Raw genomic sequence first — 18,318 nt, 5'->3', positions numbered from 1 at the left:
TGCACATAACTTTAAAAGTTAAAAGTATTTTTTTAATGGTTCACAGAAACCGTTTACTTTTTATTTCCTGGAATACTGGGTCTTCTAAATATTTTTAGCTTTTACCAAAAATTTAAGCTATCTCACATATTTAAAAAACTGTAACTGTAGAAAGTCAGAAATTAGATTTCCAAGCAAACGGCAGTTTGCATTTCACTACAGTAAGAAGCAAAGCGTCGGAGCGGTCCCCTGAGCGGTACCTGACAACTGGGAGGGGTCGACCAGCGAGTGTTTGGAGACAGCAATGAGCTTGCTGAGGAGGTGCACGGTCATTTCCTGCGTAGACACGGAGGTAAAACCTTTAAGGAAGAGCTGCTGAAGGCCTGGAAAATTATTCCATTTCAATTTGCTTTGCATGCTTTCGATCTTCTCTCGACTCTCTGGTTTATCCAGGGGCAAATGGGTGAGCAGTTTGTTGAGAAGCCGGAGCGCCAGGAGGTATTCATACTCATAGTCGGATTCTAGCAAGGAAGCTCCTATCCAAAAAATGGTGGCCATCAGGCTGGCAGGCTCAGCAGTGGACTGCACGTCATACAAGCCCCTCTCTCGCAGAGAGGACAGGCTTCTAGTCCTGGCTAGACTATTGCCATGGCTTATCCGTCCATCCATTATATCCAGTGTGTTGCTCCGCCGCCGGTCACCTCTTCGGTCACCGATTAAACTTAATCTCAAAGAGTTACTCCTTGCATTACTGTTACATCCCAAGTAATTGCCACTATTAACGGGGCTTGTGCTTAGATTTAGTTGTCCAGTGCTTTTCCTGTTAGCTGCATACTTGTTTCCCATTATAGGATCATGATATGAGGTTCTTTAAAAGAGAAAAGACAAATGCATGCACGGTCATTTCTTCCGCTACATTAATTTTAATCTTGAAAACACTGAAAAAAACGATAACTGTTCCCAGGGAAAAGCATTTTAAAGTCTATCTGACTTTGCTTAATCAAATTTGAGTTCTTCCCTCCACATTAAAACAGAATGTACAACAGCATCTTTTCTACCGTGGCCCACAGTTTGCTTCGAGTTGGATAAGGTCTGACATGAAGTGAAACTTCTGCTGCAGTAATCATGGACAGCTCTGCTCTGGGACTTAGCGAATGTTATGTCCAAAGCAGACCTCATCTGTCTTATTCCCAGACTTGATGGTCCCAGTGGCTCCATTTCTGTCAATGCACCCTCCTTCCAAAAGAACCAACTCAAAAGTTAAGTCTCTGATTTCTCCTCCCCCCATATCCAATTATCATCGGCTGAAGAATAATTACAGAATGCTTTCTACCTGTGCCAGCAGTATGCAAACTGTGAAGAATATCTGATAAAATCTACTGGGGAAGAATGATGTCTAAATGGATCCATTTACAGCCTGTTAATTGCTGTTACTATAAAGAAAACACTGTAAGAACCCAAAGGATGAAGTAATTAGCACTTCCCTGGGGTGGGGGACATCAGAAAAGCTTAGCCAGGATATTTGAGGGGGGACTTGAAGGATACTTCAGTTCGGTTAATTTAGGGTGTGCAAGGAAGAGAAAGGGGGAGGGCGGCAGCTCCAGGGAGAAGGAAAGTGTGAGTCTGAGGGGCCTGGCCTGCTGGGGGGACCATGGGACGCCGAGTGCCGCGGGAACGGAGCTTGTCAGGGAAGCCCATCTTTGACCAAGAGCAACAGCACTGCCACGCATGGCTCTGTGACTTCCCACACATCCTCACGGTCCCAGGCTCATCCCCCACTGCTAGTCCGTCCCAATTCTTCGGTACCATTCTCACTACCAGTATTAGAATAAGACAGCGCCATAGCTATACATATTCAGCCACTGAAGTTCTATATACAAATCTACCAGTTGCCTGGTTTAAATTCTTACTGAGAAAGGGCAGAAAGAAGATCATAATGCTTCATGGTTTCAGCCAAAGTATCAATCGCAGATTCCAACGTGAGAAGAAGCTCAATCACAAATCCCTAGAAAAAAGGGCAGACTCTCATTAATTATGCTCTGGAAAACGGACTTCCCAAGGAGATTTAAAAATAGAACAAACTCCACAGTAACATTATAAATTGATTAACCTCTTAAGCAACATGATCTTGCTGATTGATGAAAATGCATCAAATTAATGGCATAAAATGATTATAATGGCACCACAAATTGCTTATGCTAGAGATCTAGGAGCCATCCTTGCTTCTTTCTCTCACATTTAAATCGAATCTATCAACAAGTCTTGAAAATACTACTTTTCATATATCTTAAATATGACCCTTTTTCTCCATCTCCACAGGTTCCCTTAATCGAAGCTATCACCACACTTCAGCTTGGACTCTTATCGTAGCCTCTTACCTGGCCCTCCTCGATTTCACTCTTACTCCGCTAAGGGCACTACCTAGCCCCCAGGGCAAGTCTTTGAAAAGCTAATCATATCCATCACCCTCCTCTCAAACCCTTGAGTGGCTTCCCATCAATTCAGAGTAAAACCCTATCTCTCACCAGGGTCTACTAGGCCTCACATGATCTAGCCCGGCCCACCCCATCAATCTCCTGCCTTTAGATAGCCCCATCCAACACTCTCCAGAGCTGCGGTCGCCAGCCGGTGGTTCGCGGGGTCCGAAAGGTTGGCGACCACTGCTCTAGAGACATTGGTTTGCTTGAAGGTCTTCAAAAAAAAAAAAGCCTATTGCTTCTGCCTCAGGGCCTTTGCACTTGTCTGCCTTACTTCCCTTGCCAGAAAGGTTCTTGCCCAGATTATCACAGGGTTCACTTCTGATGTATGGGTTCAAAAGTCACCTTCTTAGATGATCACATAAAATATTACTCCCTCCTGCCCTGGCTGGTGGGACTCAGCGGTTACAGTGCTGGCCCACGGACTGAAGAGTCTCGGGTTTGATTCCCAGTCAGGGCATGTATGGAAGACAACCTATTGATATCTCTCTCTTACATCGATGTTTCTCTTTCTCCTTTCCTCTTTCTCTAGAATCAATGCAGAAAAACAAACATATCCTCAGGGGAGGATTAAAAAAAAATTGCTCCCTCCTTCCCATCACTCTTTTACCCTCTACTCTACCTTATCATCACAGCATTGCTAAATAAAATTATGTTGTACATTATTGGTGGATGAAAGGCTTATTTCCCCAATAGAATGTGAGCTCCAGAAGGCCAGGCCCTTTGTCTTACTCACTGCCGTATCCCCAGTGTCCCGAACGGTGTAATAGAGACGTAAGTTCTCTACTGCAATATTTCACTCAATGTAGCTTAAGAATTGGAATTCAACACTCCATTTTAAATGTAACTTCTTATCTCTTTTACCTTCTCATCTCTAATGTCCAGGGACGTGTGTGTGTGTAAAGGTAAAGCTTTCTCCGATAGGCACTAAGGTTATGAAAGATTAATCACAAACCTTTGTTAACATCCCACATGAATAATTCCGTATGACCATGATCTTGCTCTACCTGCAGCGAGCTGTATTTGGCACTAAGTCCTTTGGCACTAGGTCAATGGCTGCGGCATGACTTTAATGAAATACCTGTGCCTCTTCTCCTGGATCCCCCACCGTTTCTACGAGTCTGGAGAGAACGTCAGAAAGTGTAGCTGCAGAAAGAGGCTGCTTTAGGGCCCTGAAAATCTGAAAGGATCTCCCAGCGTAGTGTCGGGAAGAACAGGACAGTGCTGTCTGCAGAGCGACTTCACTAAGATGATGCTCCAAATGAACTGCTTCTGTGAAGAGAAAGGAGGCAAGTCGGTGGCTCTTGTTTTTCAGAACAGAATGCAGGGCGACAGCCAGTGCCGGCACCGTGCCTGGCAGGCCGGACAGCGCCCCCACGCTATGAGCCCGTGCCTTTTCTCTCCTTTAACCCCATCTGCATGTCGGTGGCTCCTCTTTCTAATCTTCGGGGACGTCACCCTTGAGAACAGGGTTTCTCCCCTCAGCACTACTGACATGTCAGCCAGGTAAGTCTTTGCTGTGCAGTATTCATCGTGCAGCAGCCTCCCTGGCCTCCACCCAACTGCACGCCGGGAGTAAGCACTTGCCCCTGCCCCGCATTGTGAGAAAAATGTCTGCAGACAGTGCTAGGTGTCCTGAGGGACAACAGGACCCTTAGGTGAGAACCACTGCTTCAGACACCTACTTTAAAAATATATTAATCTTTATTGTTGAAAATATTACACGTTTCCCCTTTTTCCTCCATGGACCCTTCTGCCCTGCTCCTGCCCCACCCCCCCACCAAGGCCTTCACCACACTTTTACTATAACTTTCAGAATGTGTTACATTTTAGATCATAGAAGCCAATACCTGTATAAAAAAGAATTTTTAAGTTTGTCACCCCTATATATGTTCCTTAATGTAATTTTTTCTATTACACAATCTCTATATATAAAAGCCTAAGCAACCTTTACGACCGGATGACCGGCCAGTAGCTATGAGGCACGCTGACCATCAGGGGGCAGATGCTCAACGCAGAGCTGTCCCCTGGTGGTCAGTGCGCTCCCACAGCCAACCTCCCGCGGTCCCTCCCCCGCAGCCGGCTGGCACCGATCGGGACTGGGTGAGACGGCCCCTATCACTGGCCAGGCCAAGGAACCCCACCCATGCACGAATTCGTGCACCGGGCCTCTAGTTGTATTATAATTTCATGATGCCATCATACATGAAACTAAGCACCCCAGAATGTCCCAAATACCTCTATTTTAAAGGAGTAACTGAACTTTTCTTCAAAGAAAAACAAATCTGTTATCACTAATAAGTAAAAAAAGAAAACCTGCCTAAAACTTTATATTTTAAGCATATTGATATGTCTGCTTTTTGCTAAACATTATCAGAAGTTTTGACATCACATTAAAATACCTTGCCGAAACCGGTTTGGCTCAGTGGATAGAGCGTCGGCCTGCGGACTGAAAGGTCCTAGGTTCGATTCCGGTCAAGGGCATGTACCTGGGTTGCGGGCACATCCCCAGTAGGAGGTGTGCAGGAGGCGGCTGATCGATGTTTCTCTCTCATCGATGTTTCTAACTCTCTATCTCTCTTCCTTCCTCTCTGTAAAAAATCAATAAAATATATTTAAAAAAAAAAAAAAAAAAAAAAATACCTTGTGGAAGGGAAATATTATCTCAAACATGGAAAGATACCTGCGCTGGACTGCTTGAAAACAGAAACCACGTGTTTCAGGAATGCGGCCAGCTGCTCAGCACTCTTTATGCTGGGGTTCTTGGCGGAAACATCCTCATGGTTCCAAAGGGGCCCTCTTTTTCTGAAAACAGAACAGATGCAATTCCTTTGGTTTTTAACTCGTATTGACAGTTTTACGCATACTGGCCTAACACACACCATTGCAATTAGAAAGGGTCACACTTGAGTACATCCAATAGCGTGTCACGGTCACACCCTCCTATTACTGTTTATGTACATGGATAAGCAATGAGCCGTGCAGGTAGGGGAAGAGCCAGGTCGGGTAGCATTGCTGTCTTCCATCGTTACAGTCAAATTCTCTCACGGGTAGCAGGGAAAGATGACAAGTTTTGCCAACGAGAAGAGTACTGGTCACTGCGTCTGTGTTACAGGCCAATACATTATGTTTGTAGAGGCTAGACTGCACTTAGATTGTAATGCAAGACAATCATGAACTAGTGAAAGCCACAGGGAACGTTTAGGACGGGATAATGTCCTGTTGATTCTTCCTTTTTTTTTTTTTTTAAATATATTTTATTGATTTTTTACAGAGAGGAAGAGAGAGATAGAGAGTTAGAAACATCGATGTGAGGGAAACATCGATCAGCCGCCTTCTGCACACCTCCTACCGGGGATGTGCCTGCAACCTGGAATCGAAACCGGGACCCTTCAGTCCACAGGCTGATGCTCTATCCACTGAGCCAAACCGGTTTCGGCTGATTCTTCCTTTAAAACGTTTTTGTATTCTCAAGGCCACCAAGTTGATTAATAAGGGTTACACTCAAAGTGCCCTGAAAACCTTTTCTGTGGCCATGCTGCCTTCAGTCCCTGCCATCCCACACAATGCTAAGAGGCTGACTGTCTCTCCCACCTTCTCCATTCAGCTCAAGTATCTATACTAATCTATACTAATAAAAGGGTAATATGCTAATTAGACTGGGAGACCTTCCGGGAGACCTTCTGGACGTCCTCCCAGACAAAGCCATGGTGGCGGAGCTGAGGCAGAGGTGGTTAGGGGCGATCAGGCCAGGAGGGGAGGGCAGTTGGGATGATCAGGCCAGCAGGGGGCAGTTGGGGGCAAGTAGGCTGAAAGGGGGTGTGAGTTGGGGGCAAGCAGGACGGCAGGGGGGGCAGTTGGGGTCAAGCAGGCTGGCGGGGGAGGGGGAGCAGTTGGGGGTAATCAGGCCAGTAAGAGGGGCAGTTGGGGGTGAGCAGGCCGACATGGGGGGCAGTTGGGGGTGATCAGGCCAGCAAGGGGGGCAGTTGGGGGCAAGAAGGCCGGCAGAGGGGGACAGTTGGGGGTGAGCAGGCTGGCAGGCAGAGTGGTTAGGGGCAATCAGGCAGGTAGGCAGGTGAGCAGTTAGGAGCCAGTGGTCCTGGACTGTGAGAGGGCAGTCAGACATCCCCCGAGGGGTCCCAGATTGGAGAGGGTGCAGGCCGGGCTGAGGGACACACCCCTGTGCACGAATTTCGTGCACTGGGCCACTAGTTTTCAATAATGTCTTCTTCCTTGAAAGAGAAAAGATCTGTAACCTATGGCTGAGGCTTCATGGCCCTCCTGGTTGCCTTCTCCCGGGCTTTCTTGTCTAGAAACTCCCTTTCCTCAGCGTTACAGCCGGACTGGATTACAGCCCGTTTCCTCACGCCCCCGAGATTTTGCTCCTGCTGTGGAATACCAGCCCGTTCCTCCCCTTCTCAGTTTCTTCTTTACTTACAGTGCCTTGCAAAGAGTGCACCACAAATAAATACTTGATGGTTGACTGGGGAAGTAGCAAATGCAAGAGGCATATGTAAAACTTAGATAATACAGTATTCTCTTTGGGCACTTGGTCTCTAGGCACAATTGAGGCCCTCCTTGGGTACAACAGTGTGAACGCAACAGAAGAATGCTTTGGTGCACCATGATCTTATTAATAGTGGACAATATAGACCAGTGTATTTCCAAGCAATGGCACCTCAGAAAAAAATAGGGCTCTCTGTCACTGACAAATGAAGGAACAACTTCGCACATGCATGCTGCCAGACGGTACGAGGTGTCACTGTTACCTTGAGGTAATGAATTCCATGAGAGTCTTGACTTTTCCGTCCTGCTCCACAGAGATGTCAACCTCGCTGAGGACAGTGGTGTGCAGATGGGAAATGGCTGAGCTGTTGTTTCCTAAGCTGATACTAGAAGAGGTAGAACTTGAGCTAAGCCCTGAGTCAGTCATAGGGGAGGGCTGGTAATCAGGTATAAAATCACTAACACCTGCTGAAAGAGAAAGGCGGGCATGAATACCAAGCATAAGGAAACCTCACACAGTATCTACTGAATTGAACGATCATTCCTTGCAGACTATCTGGCATGCGTGAGAGACTCGGCGCTCCTTCTGATGGAGTTTTTGGGCAAACATTATCTCAGCCTGTTATTAACATAACCATTTGTATTTACTGTGCAGTCCTCTGCTGCCATCTGCTGCCAAAGGTGAAAGTGGCATTTCCCCAATATTTCAGTGTATTTCCTCAACATTTATTACTCGTAAGTCAGTCACATTTCTCTGATGTGAACTGATTTTTGTTATGGAAAGGACTCTATACTTTCTGATTCATTTTACCTAAAGGAAGACAATTTTAAAGTCTGTTTGTAATATTTATATTACGTCAATTATTAAATAATTAATAATTGATAATAATATCAATTAATAATAATTAATAATCGATAATAATATTATTATTAAATAATATTAAAGGATATTACTAAGGACCATCTTTAGAAAATGGCGAAAGGAGCCTTAAAAACAAACAAGAGCAAACACCTTTAACATAAAAGGCAGTAAACTTCATTCTATGCATCTTTTAATCATAGTTTTAAAAGGTGAATAAATTTCCTAATAATTGTTGTTTTACTAGGTATAGGGTTATAGAACACAGTTTGAACTTACAAAGTAATTTTATTTCAGTTTTTAAAAACAATTATTTTCTAGATCATCAATTATTAACCTAAGGACACTGATACTGATAAATGGAATAAATAAGTTATGGCTATTAGGAAAGAAGTATAACTTTCAAAGAAAAAAATAATTCACATCAACAGTGAAGTAAATTTTATATTAGATTTTCATTCATTCAAACCTCATTACTTTAAAATGTGTGATCTGAAACTTAATATACTTCAAAATGTGTAACATTGTATTTTATTTATTTACTTATCATTAGTTACGGACATAAAGTTTTATAAAGATGTCTGACCAGGTGATACAACAAAAATGTATAACATTTTAAATGCAGTAAATATAATCAAGTGAATAAAAAAATGTTTTAATGTCTTCCTTTGTTAATATTTCAGATCTTGACATTAGGAGGGAATCTAATATTTGTGATGATCAGTGCTTAGTAAATTAAGCACTCTTTCATTGTATCTTCAACTTATATGTTCAGAACTTAAAATTTCTGACAGCCCAGCCGGTGTGACTCATTGGTTAAGCATCGACCTATGAATCAGGAGGTCACGGCTCAATTACCAGTAGGGGATGTGCAAGAGGCAGCCTGTCAATGATTCTCTCTCACCACTGATATTTCTCTCCTCCTCCCATCCTCTCTGAAATCAATAACAACACATTTAAAAAAATTTTTTTCTATGACAAAGATACTTAAAAGCAATACAGACTCAAATATTCCAAACTTAATTCCTTCTGTTACTGGTCAATACAAAATGACAATGGTATTAAAATAATAAAACTACATTTTAAAAAAATGTACTCCAGTATTTCAACTTTTATTTACTTGATTTTCTCTATTGCACAATTTTAAATTAATGAAGTACGAGATTCCACTTTCAAATGATACATTTAAAGCAAATACCTGTGAAGGTGTAATCTAAGTGTGCAATCTGTTTGACTGTGAGCACCCTGGGTTCATTAAACTCCTTGTTCCTGAGGAGGACAGAAGCAACAGTCCGGATGTTACTGTTGGGTCCCATCACTATTAGTAAGTGCAGAAGCAGACGTTTACAATGTTCATACACCTCAGGGTGGCAGTGGTCAAACCCTGAAAGGAAGAGTAGAAAAATAATCATCAGTAAAGAGAAATAATGAGCATTCTTGCTACCAAATTAGTATTTTAAAGAAATGCAGAAATTATATAAAATGTTTTGTGGGCCCAGTCAGCAAGCTCAGTGGCTGAGCGTCAATCTACGAACCAGGAGGTCATGGTTTGATTCCCAGTCAGGGCACAAGCCTGGGTTGCAGGCTCAATCCCCAGTGTGGGGTGTGCAGGAAGCAGCCGATCAATGATTGTCTCTCATCATTGATGTTTCTATCACTCTCTCCCTCTCCCTTCCTCTCTGAAAGCAATAAAAATATATTTTTTAAAAAATTAAAATATTTTATGGAAGATGGTACACTACATAAAGTTTTTTATTGGCCTAGAGCAGTAGTTCTCAACCTTCTGGCCCTTTAAATACAGTTCCTCATATTGTGACCCAACCATAAAATTATTTTCGTTGCTACTTCATAACTGCAATGTTGCTACTGTTATGAATCGTAATGTAAATATCTGATATGCAGGATGGTCTTAAGCGACACCTGTGAAAGGGTCGTTCGACCGCCAAAGGGGTCGCCACCCACAGGTTGAGAACTGCTGGCCTAGAGTTTGTGCACCATAGCCTACTGTCCTATTGAAATGGGGAAAATCCAGGAGGTAAGTTTTCAATGAGTTTTATGTGTAATCTTAAAAATTAATTACTCTGTTACATAACACTAGATAAATGATTTTAAAAAGGCAAATATCTTCTGTGCCCAGCACACAACAGAAAGTCAGTAGATGCTAGATTACCAAAGGAATGCAGTAATACATTTATGAATGTGCACATCTGGAACACTTGGAAGACGGCTATCTTGACACCAATCTTACAAGCATGAAAGGCACTGTTCAGTGTGATGGAGCCCAGTGTTTGCTGCACACGGCGCAGTTTCACCTGTAATAATCAGACTAGGCCAGGGGTGGGCAAACTTTTTGACTCGAGGGCCACAATGGGTTCTTAAACTGGACGGGAGGGCCGGAACAAAAGCATGGATGGAGTGTTTGTGTGAACTAATATAAATTCAAAGTAAACATCATTACATAAAAGGGTATGGTCTTTTTTTTTTTTTTAGTTTTATTCATTTCAAACGGGCCGTAGTTTGCCCATGGCTGGACTAGACTGTCTACAAGCCAAGTCTTTTGGGAAACACTTAGAACCCATTTTAATTTTCCATTTACTCTGAACGTTTCCAACCCCAGAGGTAGATTAATTTTACTTTTGCCACAGCTACAGAAGTATTCCTGCGAGAGGGCCTGTGTATTTGTGTGTGCAGTGGGAGGGGCCACAGGTTAGGAAAACGGGATAGACTTGTCTGTGGTTAAAAGAAGAACCCCACCAGACCACGAGAATCACAGGGAGAAGAGGCTTGGAAATGGCACAGAAAAAACACAGAAACAAACACGTTGGAACTTTGTTAAGTCATACTGCCTTTCAGTTATCACACAAACATAAAAACGAAGGAATTAGTGTCAAATATTTGTTACCTATAAAAATTGCATGAAGAAGAAGATGGAGGTAGCTTCCCCATTCAACCTTCACACTATGATCAATGATCAGATCAGTCAAAAGGATCACTGCTATGTTACACCTATGACAAATAAGAGTATTATTATAAGGTTTCACTGGAGTAAACCTAGAGAAAATTGTATGCAAATCACTTGAAGACTTTAACATTGTATTTTGTAAAAAAAAAAAAAAAAAAAAATACAACTTCTCAAGAAAAACAGAGGAAAAGGAATTAAGCCGAAGAAACTGTTAAGTGACAATTTTAGGGAAAAAACATCTGCTAAAGGCTCCTTCAAGTCAAGGGCCATCTTTTCTTCATCTGCAACCCTAAGACCTGGCACACTGCTTGCCACATAGTAGGTGTTCAATGCGAGTTTGGTGCATCAATACATTTTCAAAGAATGCAGTAACTGTTCGCCTGTGATTCTGTTAGGTAAAGTTCAGTTTAACTCAGTTCAAAATAACAGTGCCTACCACCATAAGAACCGTCCTTTACAGATGTAGTAACTGGGTCCCAGAAAGGTCAAGTAACTATGCCAGACACCCAGAAAAAGCAGCAGCACACTCAGATTTCATAATACTCATCGTATACAGTCAGGATTGTGAGTTTTCAGATTTCTCAAAACCTAAACGCACTGAGCTCATTGGTCGCGGTATCTAAAGAAAGAAGATTGCTTGTCTCCTGTGCTGTCAGATGGCATCGAGAAAGCTGACAGTGTTAAGCAGAATTTGGCTCGTATGAAATAGGAATGACGCTGTAGTCCACCTGTGAAGAGGTAATCCAGGTGATGACGTTTCAGGCAAGTAATCCACCAGTGGTGACCAGCAGCCTCCAGCTGGTGGGAAGGGCAGTGGCTCTCCTTGATTATGCTCCATCACTTTCAGTCGCCAATTAGAATAAAGTGGCATTGAGTCACCTATCAAAATAAAATGATCTCATTTTCTACACCAGCTATTTTCTGCCAATATAAGCAAACTCTAGTAAGACACCAACTATTCATAGCATTGGAAAGTGATCAGAACAATTTCCCACTCTTTTGACATTTGTTTGCTAGGAAAGACCTGGGGTATAGGTATTCTCAAATTAAGCAAGTCAGAGAGAGAAAGAAGAGATACCAATCGAGGTAGCGGCCTTTACGTCAAAGTGAAACCACAGTAGCAGTTTCTTATGGTTCCATAATGGATCTCCAAGCCATGTAACCACGTTACAGGTGAAGCTGCCATGTAACAGGGCCTTCTGGTAAGTTATTCTAAATTTCCTGAGAGAGGGCCAACAAAACCCGTCTGAAAAGGAAATCCGCTCTGCACCAGGGGGGCTGCAGGGTGTGATAGAACGTGCCATCAGGAAATGTGAGTTCTGTGTGACATGGGTAAGTCACTTAACCTCTCTGGACCTCAGTTCCATCCTGTGCAAAATGAGGAGATTGGACCCGACCATCTTCAGGGCCCCTTCCCAGTCTGAAGGCTTGTGCTTCTATTCTACCCTACCCTAGAGTCACAGTGAACTTGGGTAGATTGTTCACTTTGCAACTGCAAGGGAGAACGCGAATAAAACAGGATTCCAGGGAGAAAGAGCACCTGATTAAAAAAGCAGCCTGTTGCCAGTGACTGCTCCATGATGCTCTTTGAGAACTATTTTTTAAGTTCCTTGATTTATCTACCGGGAACCTGGGCTTTTAAAACAAATACTCCCCACTTATACTGTCTCTTAAAATCAAGACATTTCAGATTATGTTGGAACACCACTAGTGGCAGTTAAATACTCTTCTTAAAAACAAGTTACTGGAAAAAGAGATTAGCATTAATATAATTAATAGTACACCTCACCATTGTAATGATAAAAAAAGAACATTTGGAATGTATTACTTTTTTCTTCTTCATAAGATCCTCCAGAGCTGCTACTGTATCGGGATTCTAGTCTGTGATGTTGACGATTTAAGTGACTGTTTAGTCCGCTGTAGATGTCTAGGTGCACATAGCTAGGGGAATGATCATTGCAGTTAGTCACGGCTCACGGAAAAACAGTATTTGTACTCTACGTTACACTCTCTGTGCTTAAAAGAGAACACAGTACACAAAATATTCATGGAAGTTTACCATGATAACATATTAATTTTCACCTCAAAAGCCAAAAGCTTAAGCTTATAAGTCAATTATTTCTACCTGAAGGTTTTTGTTAAATTGTTGTGCTAATATTATGTTCTGGTGAAACCTGTTTTATAGGAAACAGGCAGAGTAAACATCCACTGAGAAAAGTTTAAAAATGTAAACACCAACAGTCACTGACCATCCTCCACCAGCTCATCCCTGAGAGAACATAAAAGGGTCTAGCACATCAGCATCTTTAATGCTGAAACAGTCCACGTGGAAAATTTCCAAAATGGGAATGTATTTTTTCACTAGAATTCTGACCCAATGAACACACATCCCAACCCAGAGATGGCCGATTTCCCTGATGACACTCAGTGCGGTCCCACTGAAAGGCTGAGGAACGACAGACAAGCGCTTACCTCTCTTCAGCGTTCTCTTTCATGGGCTTGTTATCAAGATTGCCTTCTGAGGCAGCTACCATGGTATTGCTACTGGAAGTAGTTCCTGTAATCAGAAACAAAACAGTATCCGTGCATTTAAAACCTGTAATAACTCAACAGGAGAAAAACACATCAAATTATTGATGTCAAAACTCCAGTAAAATGAGAGCAAAGGCATTGTTAAAAAGGAATGTACTCATAGTGACCAAGAAGGAAAGAAGACAATAGCAACAGAAGTTTGGATGCTGAAAAACAAATGAACAAGAAGTCAATTAAGTGTTAAGAAGGCCGAGTCCTAAGCTGGTAGTTAAAGAAACCAAGAAGCTTCCATACCTATATTGTTGAATCTCCAAAAAAGGCTCAGAAATTAGTGGTATCAAGTACCACTGGAAGTAAGGATTGAAGTTGGTGCTAAAAATGGCAGAATTTGGCCTGCTGGTGTGGCTCAGTGATTGAGCGTCAACCTATGAACCAGCGGGTCACGGTTTGATTCCTAATCTGGGCACAAGCCTGGGTTGCAGGCTTGATCCCCAGTAGGGAGCATGCAGGAGGCAGCCGATCAATGATTCTCTCTTATCATTGATGTTTCTATCTCTCTCTCCCTCTCCCTTCCTCTCTGAAAGCAATAAAAATATATTTTTTAAAAATGAATATAAGGCTATATAAATCTATATTCTGATTCTGAATAAGTATATAAATGTTTCCCTCTATAATATTAAGAATCCTTAGATTGGCAAATTTCTTTAGTCATATGAGGATTTACAAAATCTTGTCAAGCTAATTACCATACATGACTCATGTTTGCTTTTATTTTGATGATGTTTAAAGCAAACGCTTGCTTAAATGAACAATTAGGTCAAGCCTCTCTTTTGAGCCAGAGTAACCAGTTGTAACTTCTCACCTGAGGTGACAGAAGGGACTTTGTAGCTGGACGTGATGCGGTAATACGGGGGGTTATCCATGTGCGTGACTCCTGCACTGACAGGGTCGGTCAGCTGCAGCTCACTCACCAGCTCTTCCAGCAACTGCATTGTCTTGTCTCTACCTAAATATACAACAACTTTCTTCACCTGTCACAGAGAGGTCATGCAGAAAAGAAAAAGCAAAATCTTTACTTCATAAATCTGTCTTGAGACAAATTTTGTAAGTTCCATTTAAAGGGGTAGATTAATAAGCACAATTAAAATTGAATATCACATCGATCAGCAATAAAACACTGATTAATCAGCTTTATAAATACTATCTTCCCTCTGACCCTCAACATTATATCTTATTAATATTATCTTAATATATTGTTTAATAATGATTTCCACAACATTATCTACTTCCTTTACATGTTTGCTCGTTTTCTGTTTGGTTAAAGTAAAGCAAAAGATAATTGCTCTCCTATAACACAATTTATCTTTTTAATGGGAAAAAACTGAATTAATACATCCCAAGTATTCCTCTAATTTTCAGTCCTTTAAACCCAGGATTTATCCTTTATTCTGCGTTCCCATTCTCTACATTCAACCCAGCAGTACAGAGTAGAGAATAAGAAAGGACCTAGAGCTAAACTGAACCCACATTACCCCGCCTGGGTGGGAATGTACATCTAACACTTACTACCTACAGGAGCTGGAAAGTTACTCTGTTTTCCCTTCTGCAAAACGGGGCTTCAGACAGCTGTTAGAGTTCAGCAGGTGAAGATGTACAAAGCGCTGTAACCCAGTGCACAGTCTGAGTGAAGTGAAAACAATCCCAGGAGTGAGCCTTACACGTACGTTCCTCCATACGTTTCCCCTTACTACTCAACCAGATGATTCGCATGCACACAGACGTGCGAGAAGCTCTGCTTCACATGACCTCTGGAGAAATCCTAAAACAAGCTTTATTCTCTCATACCACAAGTCTTATCATGGTTACCCGCCGCTGACTTCCTACCCAACCCGCTCTATGTGCTAATTCCCTGTTCTCAGGTCCAGTCACCTGGCCGCCGGGTGCACCGCTGCCTCTCTGTGCCTGTTCTGACCTGAGGGGACACTGCTGCCCCCCATCCTGTCAAGTCTTCGAGCCCCACCCTCACCCCAACTCCGCCACCTTCTCCATGAAACGTTCACTCCTCACAAACACATCTGGGTTGGAGCTCCAGCTCTACCTACCACGCGACGATGCTAAACGGATGTGTGACTTTAAGGAAACTACTCTTCCCTCTGCCGTGTTTTCTTCATCTGTAAAACTGTGGCAATCTTACCAAAATCACAGACTTACTGTGAGGATTAAATGACATAATGTAGATGAAGTACTTGTATCATTTAAAAAATGATAATTGAGGAATTATTATTGTCATTAAAAATGGCTCCTTTTAAAAAATTTATTGGGGTGACATTGGTTAATAAAATTATATAGGTTTCAGGTGTACAATTCTATAACGAATCGTGTAATTGAACGGTGTGTTCACCATCACCACCTTTTATCCCCCATTTACCTGCTCCTACCCCCCACCCTGTATATGTTTGATGATGATAAATACTAGGAAAATCAACAAAGCAGGGAAAGAAAAAGGCTCTTGTGTGGGGGGCAGGGCACTTATAGTTTCAGATGGAATGAGCCAGCAAAGGTGTCCATGAGAATGGACCTTCGGGGAAAGACCCACAGTAGGTGAGGGAGTGTGTACACGTGTGTTCGCATGCATATGTGTGTTCAGTTCAGCCTCTTGGCTGATAGTTTCATAGTCTCTTAACTTGAGCAGATTTAAGAACTGCTTTCCCCCTTACAAGGCAAAGACTGCCTTATTCCTCATGGTCTATCTCTTACCAAGCTTTCCTTTGCTTCCACACGGGTTTAGGCACTGAACTCTGGACTGACCACCCTGCCCCACCTGATATCCCAATGCCAGCACCTGCCCAGCAAAAACTATCACTGTGGTCTCTGCTTCAATAACACTTTCTCTTGAGCATCATCTCTAATCCTCCCAGACAGCCGTGGTGCCAAGTTATTCACCCTCAGTCCTCTGCAGCCCTTCTCATGACTGGACTTTATTAAATTACTGATTTATTCATTAAGTAAATAAAATCTGTACCAGCCATCAGATTATAATGCCCAGAACCCTGCAGAGCCTCTGGCCAGCAATAAGAGCACCTGGCCGATAATATTTGTTAAATAAATCAGCGAGCAAAACCACGTGCTATTTCCCGACTGTCCTTTGCCTGGCCCTGCTCTGCCTCTGCTGGTCTACTGATGCCTATACTCTGGCTTGACACGACACCATTAACTTTTTTTTTTAAAGTTAAATATCAACTTGAATACATACGTAAGGCAAGAGGCTTGGTTCACTATTCACTCCACAAATGCTGATCAAAAAGTGCAAAATTATTTTCAGGTTTTTCGGCCAGCCATCTGCAAGTGTGGTCCACACGTTCTCCATCTCCGACCAGGCCAGCTCGTCGCCATACTAGGTGCAGGAAACACAACACGTATCTCAGTAAAGGCTGTCTATTATGTAGCAAACTTGTCACGTCATGCAGTATCAGAAAACAATGGTTTTACAGGAAGCTTTCCCATACTTCAGAGGAATAATCATTTCTTTCAACAAATCTATACATAAATACCATGACAGTCATGGGCCACATAACATTTCAGTCAACGACAGACTATACAAGCAATGGTAGTCCCAGAAGATTACATGGGGGAGCCAAAAATTTCTATTGCCTAGCAATGTCATGTCATAACATCATAGCACAACACATTACTCATGTGTCTGAGGTAATGCTGGTGTTTGCCAGTCGTACAGAAGTATAGCACATACAATTGTGTATAGTACATGATACTCGAAAATGATAATAAACAGTTATGTTATTGGTTGAAAATACAGCATATTCTTTCTATGTATTAAAAAAAAAAGTCTGGCCCTGACCGGTTTGGCTCAGCAGATACAGCATCGGCCTGCGGACTTAAGGGTCCCAGGTTCGATTCCAGTCAAGGGCATGTACCTTGGTTGTGGGCACATCCTCAGTGGGGAGTGTGCAGGGGGCAGCTGATCGATGTTTCTCTCTCATCGATGTTTCTAACTCTCTATCCCTCTCCCTTCCTCTCTGTAAAAAATCAATAAAATATATTTAGAAAAAAAAAAAAGTCTGTCACAAAACAATGTGCTGTGTTATGCCAGCAACAGCCTCATATACCTAGTGTTTACCGCATCTCCTGACTGCATCACTTTCTTTTGAACTTGATTTAATCTTGTTCAAGCTTGTAGCCTCGGAGCCATGGACTATACCATACAGCTGTGTGTGTAGGGGCTGTACCACCTGCACTCTATGACATTCATAAACGAAGAAACTGCCTAACAGCGAATTCCTCCGAACACATGCCTGCCATGAAGCGGCACCTGACTGTAATTACATGATTTTAGATGCCCCCCCACCCCCCCATCCCCCGCCGCACAGAAGATATTTTATATCTAATGAGAAGTTTATTTTAGAGAAAGGAATTTATAATGCATATATGTTCGATTATCACAGGATTATCTAATCCCCTCATCTACTTCTAACCTTGTTTACTCCTCCTAATGAACACAGTAATTCTGTGCAGCAGTTCAAACCCATTGTACCTTCGCTGTCATGTACATCAGGTTGTTCAAAACCATGGCAGTGGCTTGTGGGGACCCCCAGCCTTCTCCTCGTAACCAGCGCCTGCTAGTCACCATGACTTCTCGGTCTTTTAAGGAGTCATCTTCATCATCATCGTGTCGCCTCGCTGTGGGCAAAGGTTTTAAATCTACCAACTCGATGTTGTTCATCCACGGCAGCAGGTAGTGCAGCATGACTTGCCTCCCAGCAGGGTGAGCTGTCTGAATTCTCTGGCTTATCTCTATAGTTACAAACAAGCCAAAAGGAAGGGGACATTTGTAATACTTTCAACAATTAAATAAAAAAAAAAAAAAAAAGGCAAACAAACAAAAACAAAGCCAAAAGAGGGAACACCTGGTATAACTTTACTTTTAAAGACTAGGAAGCCAAATTTTATTCACTGCATTTGAGAATTATGAGTACTGTTTCTCCTTT

General features: G+C 42.5%; 1 protein-coding gene across 13 annotated transcripts in view; it reads right to left on the bottom strand.

The window, feature by feature from the left end:
• The window catches only part of FRYL (FRY like transcription coactivator), a 240,071-nt gene that overhangs the window by 47,877 nt on the left and 173,876 nt on the right, over window positions 1-18,318 (bottom strand). For 11 of the 13 annotated variants that reach the window (XM_059671738.1, XM_059671683.1, XM_059671711.1 and 8 more), the window contains 13 exons: window positions 17,865-18,124; window positions 16,569-16,709; window positions 14,178-14,346; window positions 13,256-13,340; window positions 12,612-12,724; window positions 11,512-11,662; window positions 10,724-10,827; window positions 9,020-9,205; window positions 7,226-7,430; window positions 5,140-5,261; window positions 3,538-3,728; window positions 1,890-1,984; window positions 240-847 (listed from right to left, as the gene is read on the bottom strand). In XM_059671738.1, the coding sequence (XP_059527721.1) occupies window positions 240-847; window positions 1,890-1,984; window positions 3,538-3,728; window positions 5,140-5,261; window positions 7,226-7,430; window positions 9,020-9,205; window positions 10,724-10,827; window positions 11,512-11,662; window positions 12,612-12,724; window positions 13,256-13,340; window positions 14,178-14,346; window positions 16,569-16,709; window positions 17,865-18,124 (2,430 nt within the window). The remainder of the gene's footprint in view (window positions 1-239; window positions 848-1,889; window positions 1,985-3,537; window positions 3,729-5,139; window positions 5,262-7,225; window positions 7,431-9,019; window positions 9,206-10,723; window positions 10,828-11,511; window positions 11,663-12,611; window positions 12,725-13,255; window positions 13,341-14,177; window positions 14,347-16,568; window positions 16,710-17,864; window positions 18,125-18,318) is intronic. The other 2 variants (XM_059671691.1, XM_059671746.1) reach the window with 1 other exon arrangement.

Source organism: Myotis daubentonii, chromosome 1, assembly GCF_963259705.1.
Source record: "Myotis daubentonii chromosome 1, mMyoDau2.1, whole genome shotgun sequence".
NCBI lineage: Eukaryota > Metazoa > Chordata > Mammalia > Chiroptera > Vespertilionidae > Myotis > Myotis daubentonii.
The sequence above is the reverse complement of the archived record's forward strand: the minus strand, read 5'-3'. Positions and strand labels throughout refer to the sequence as shown.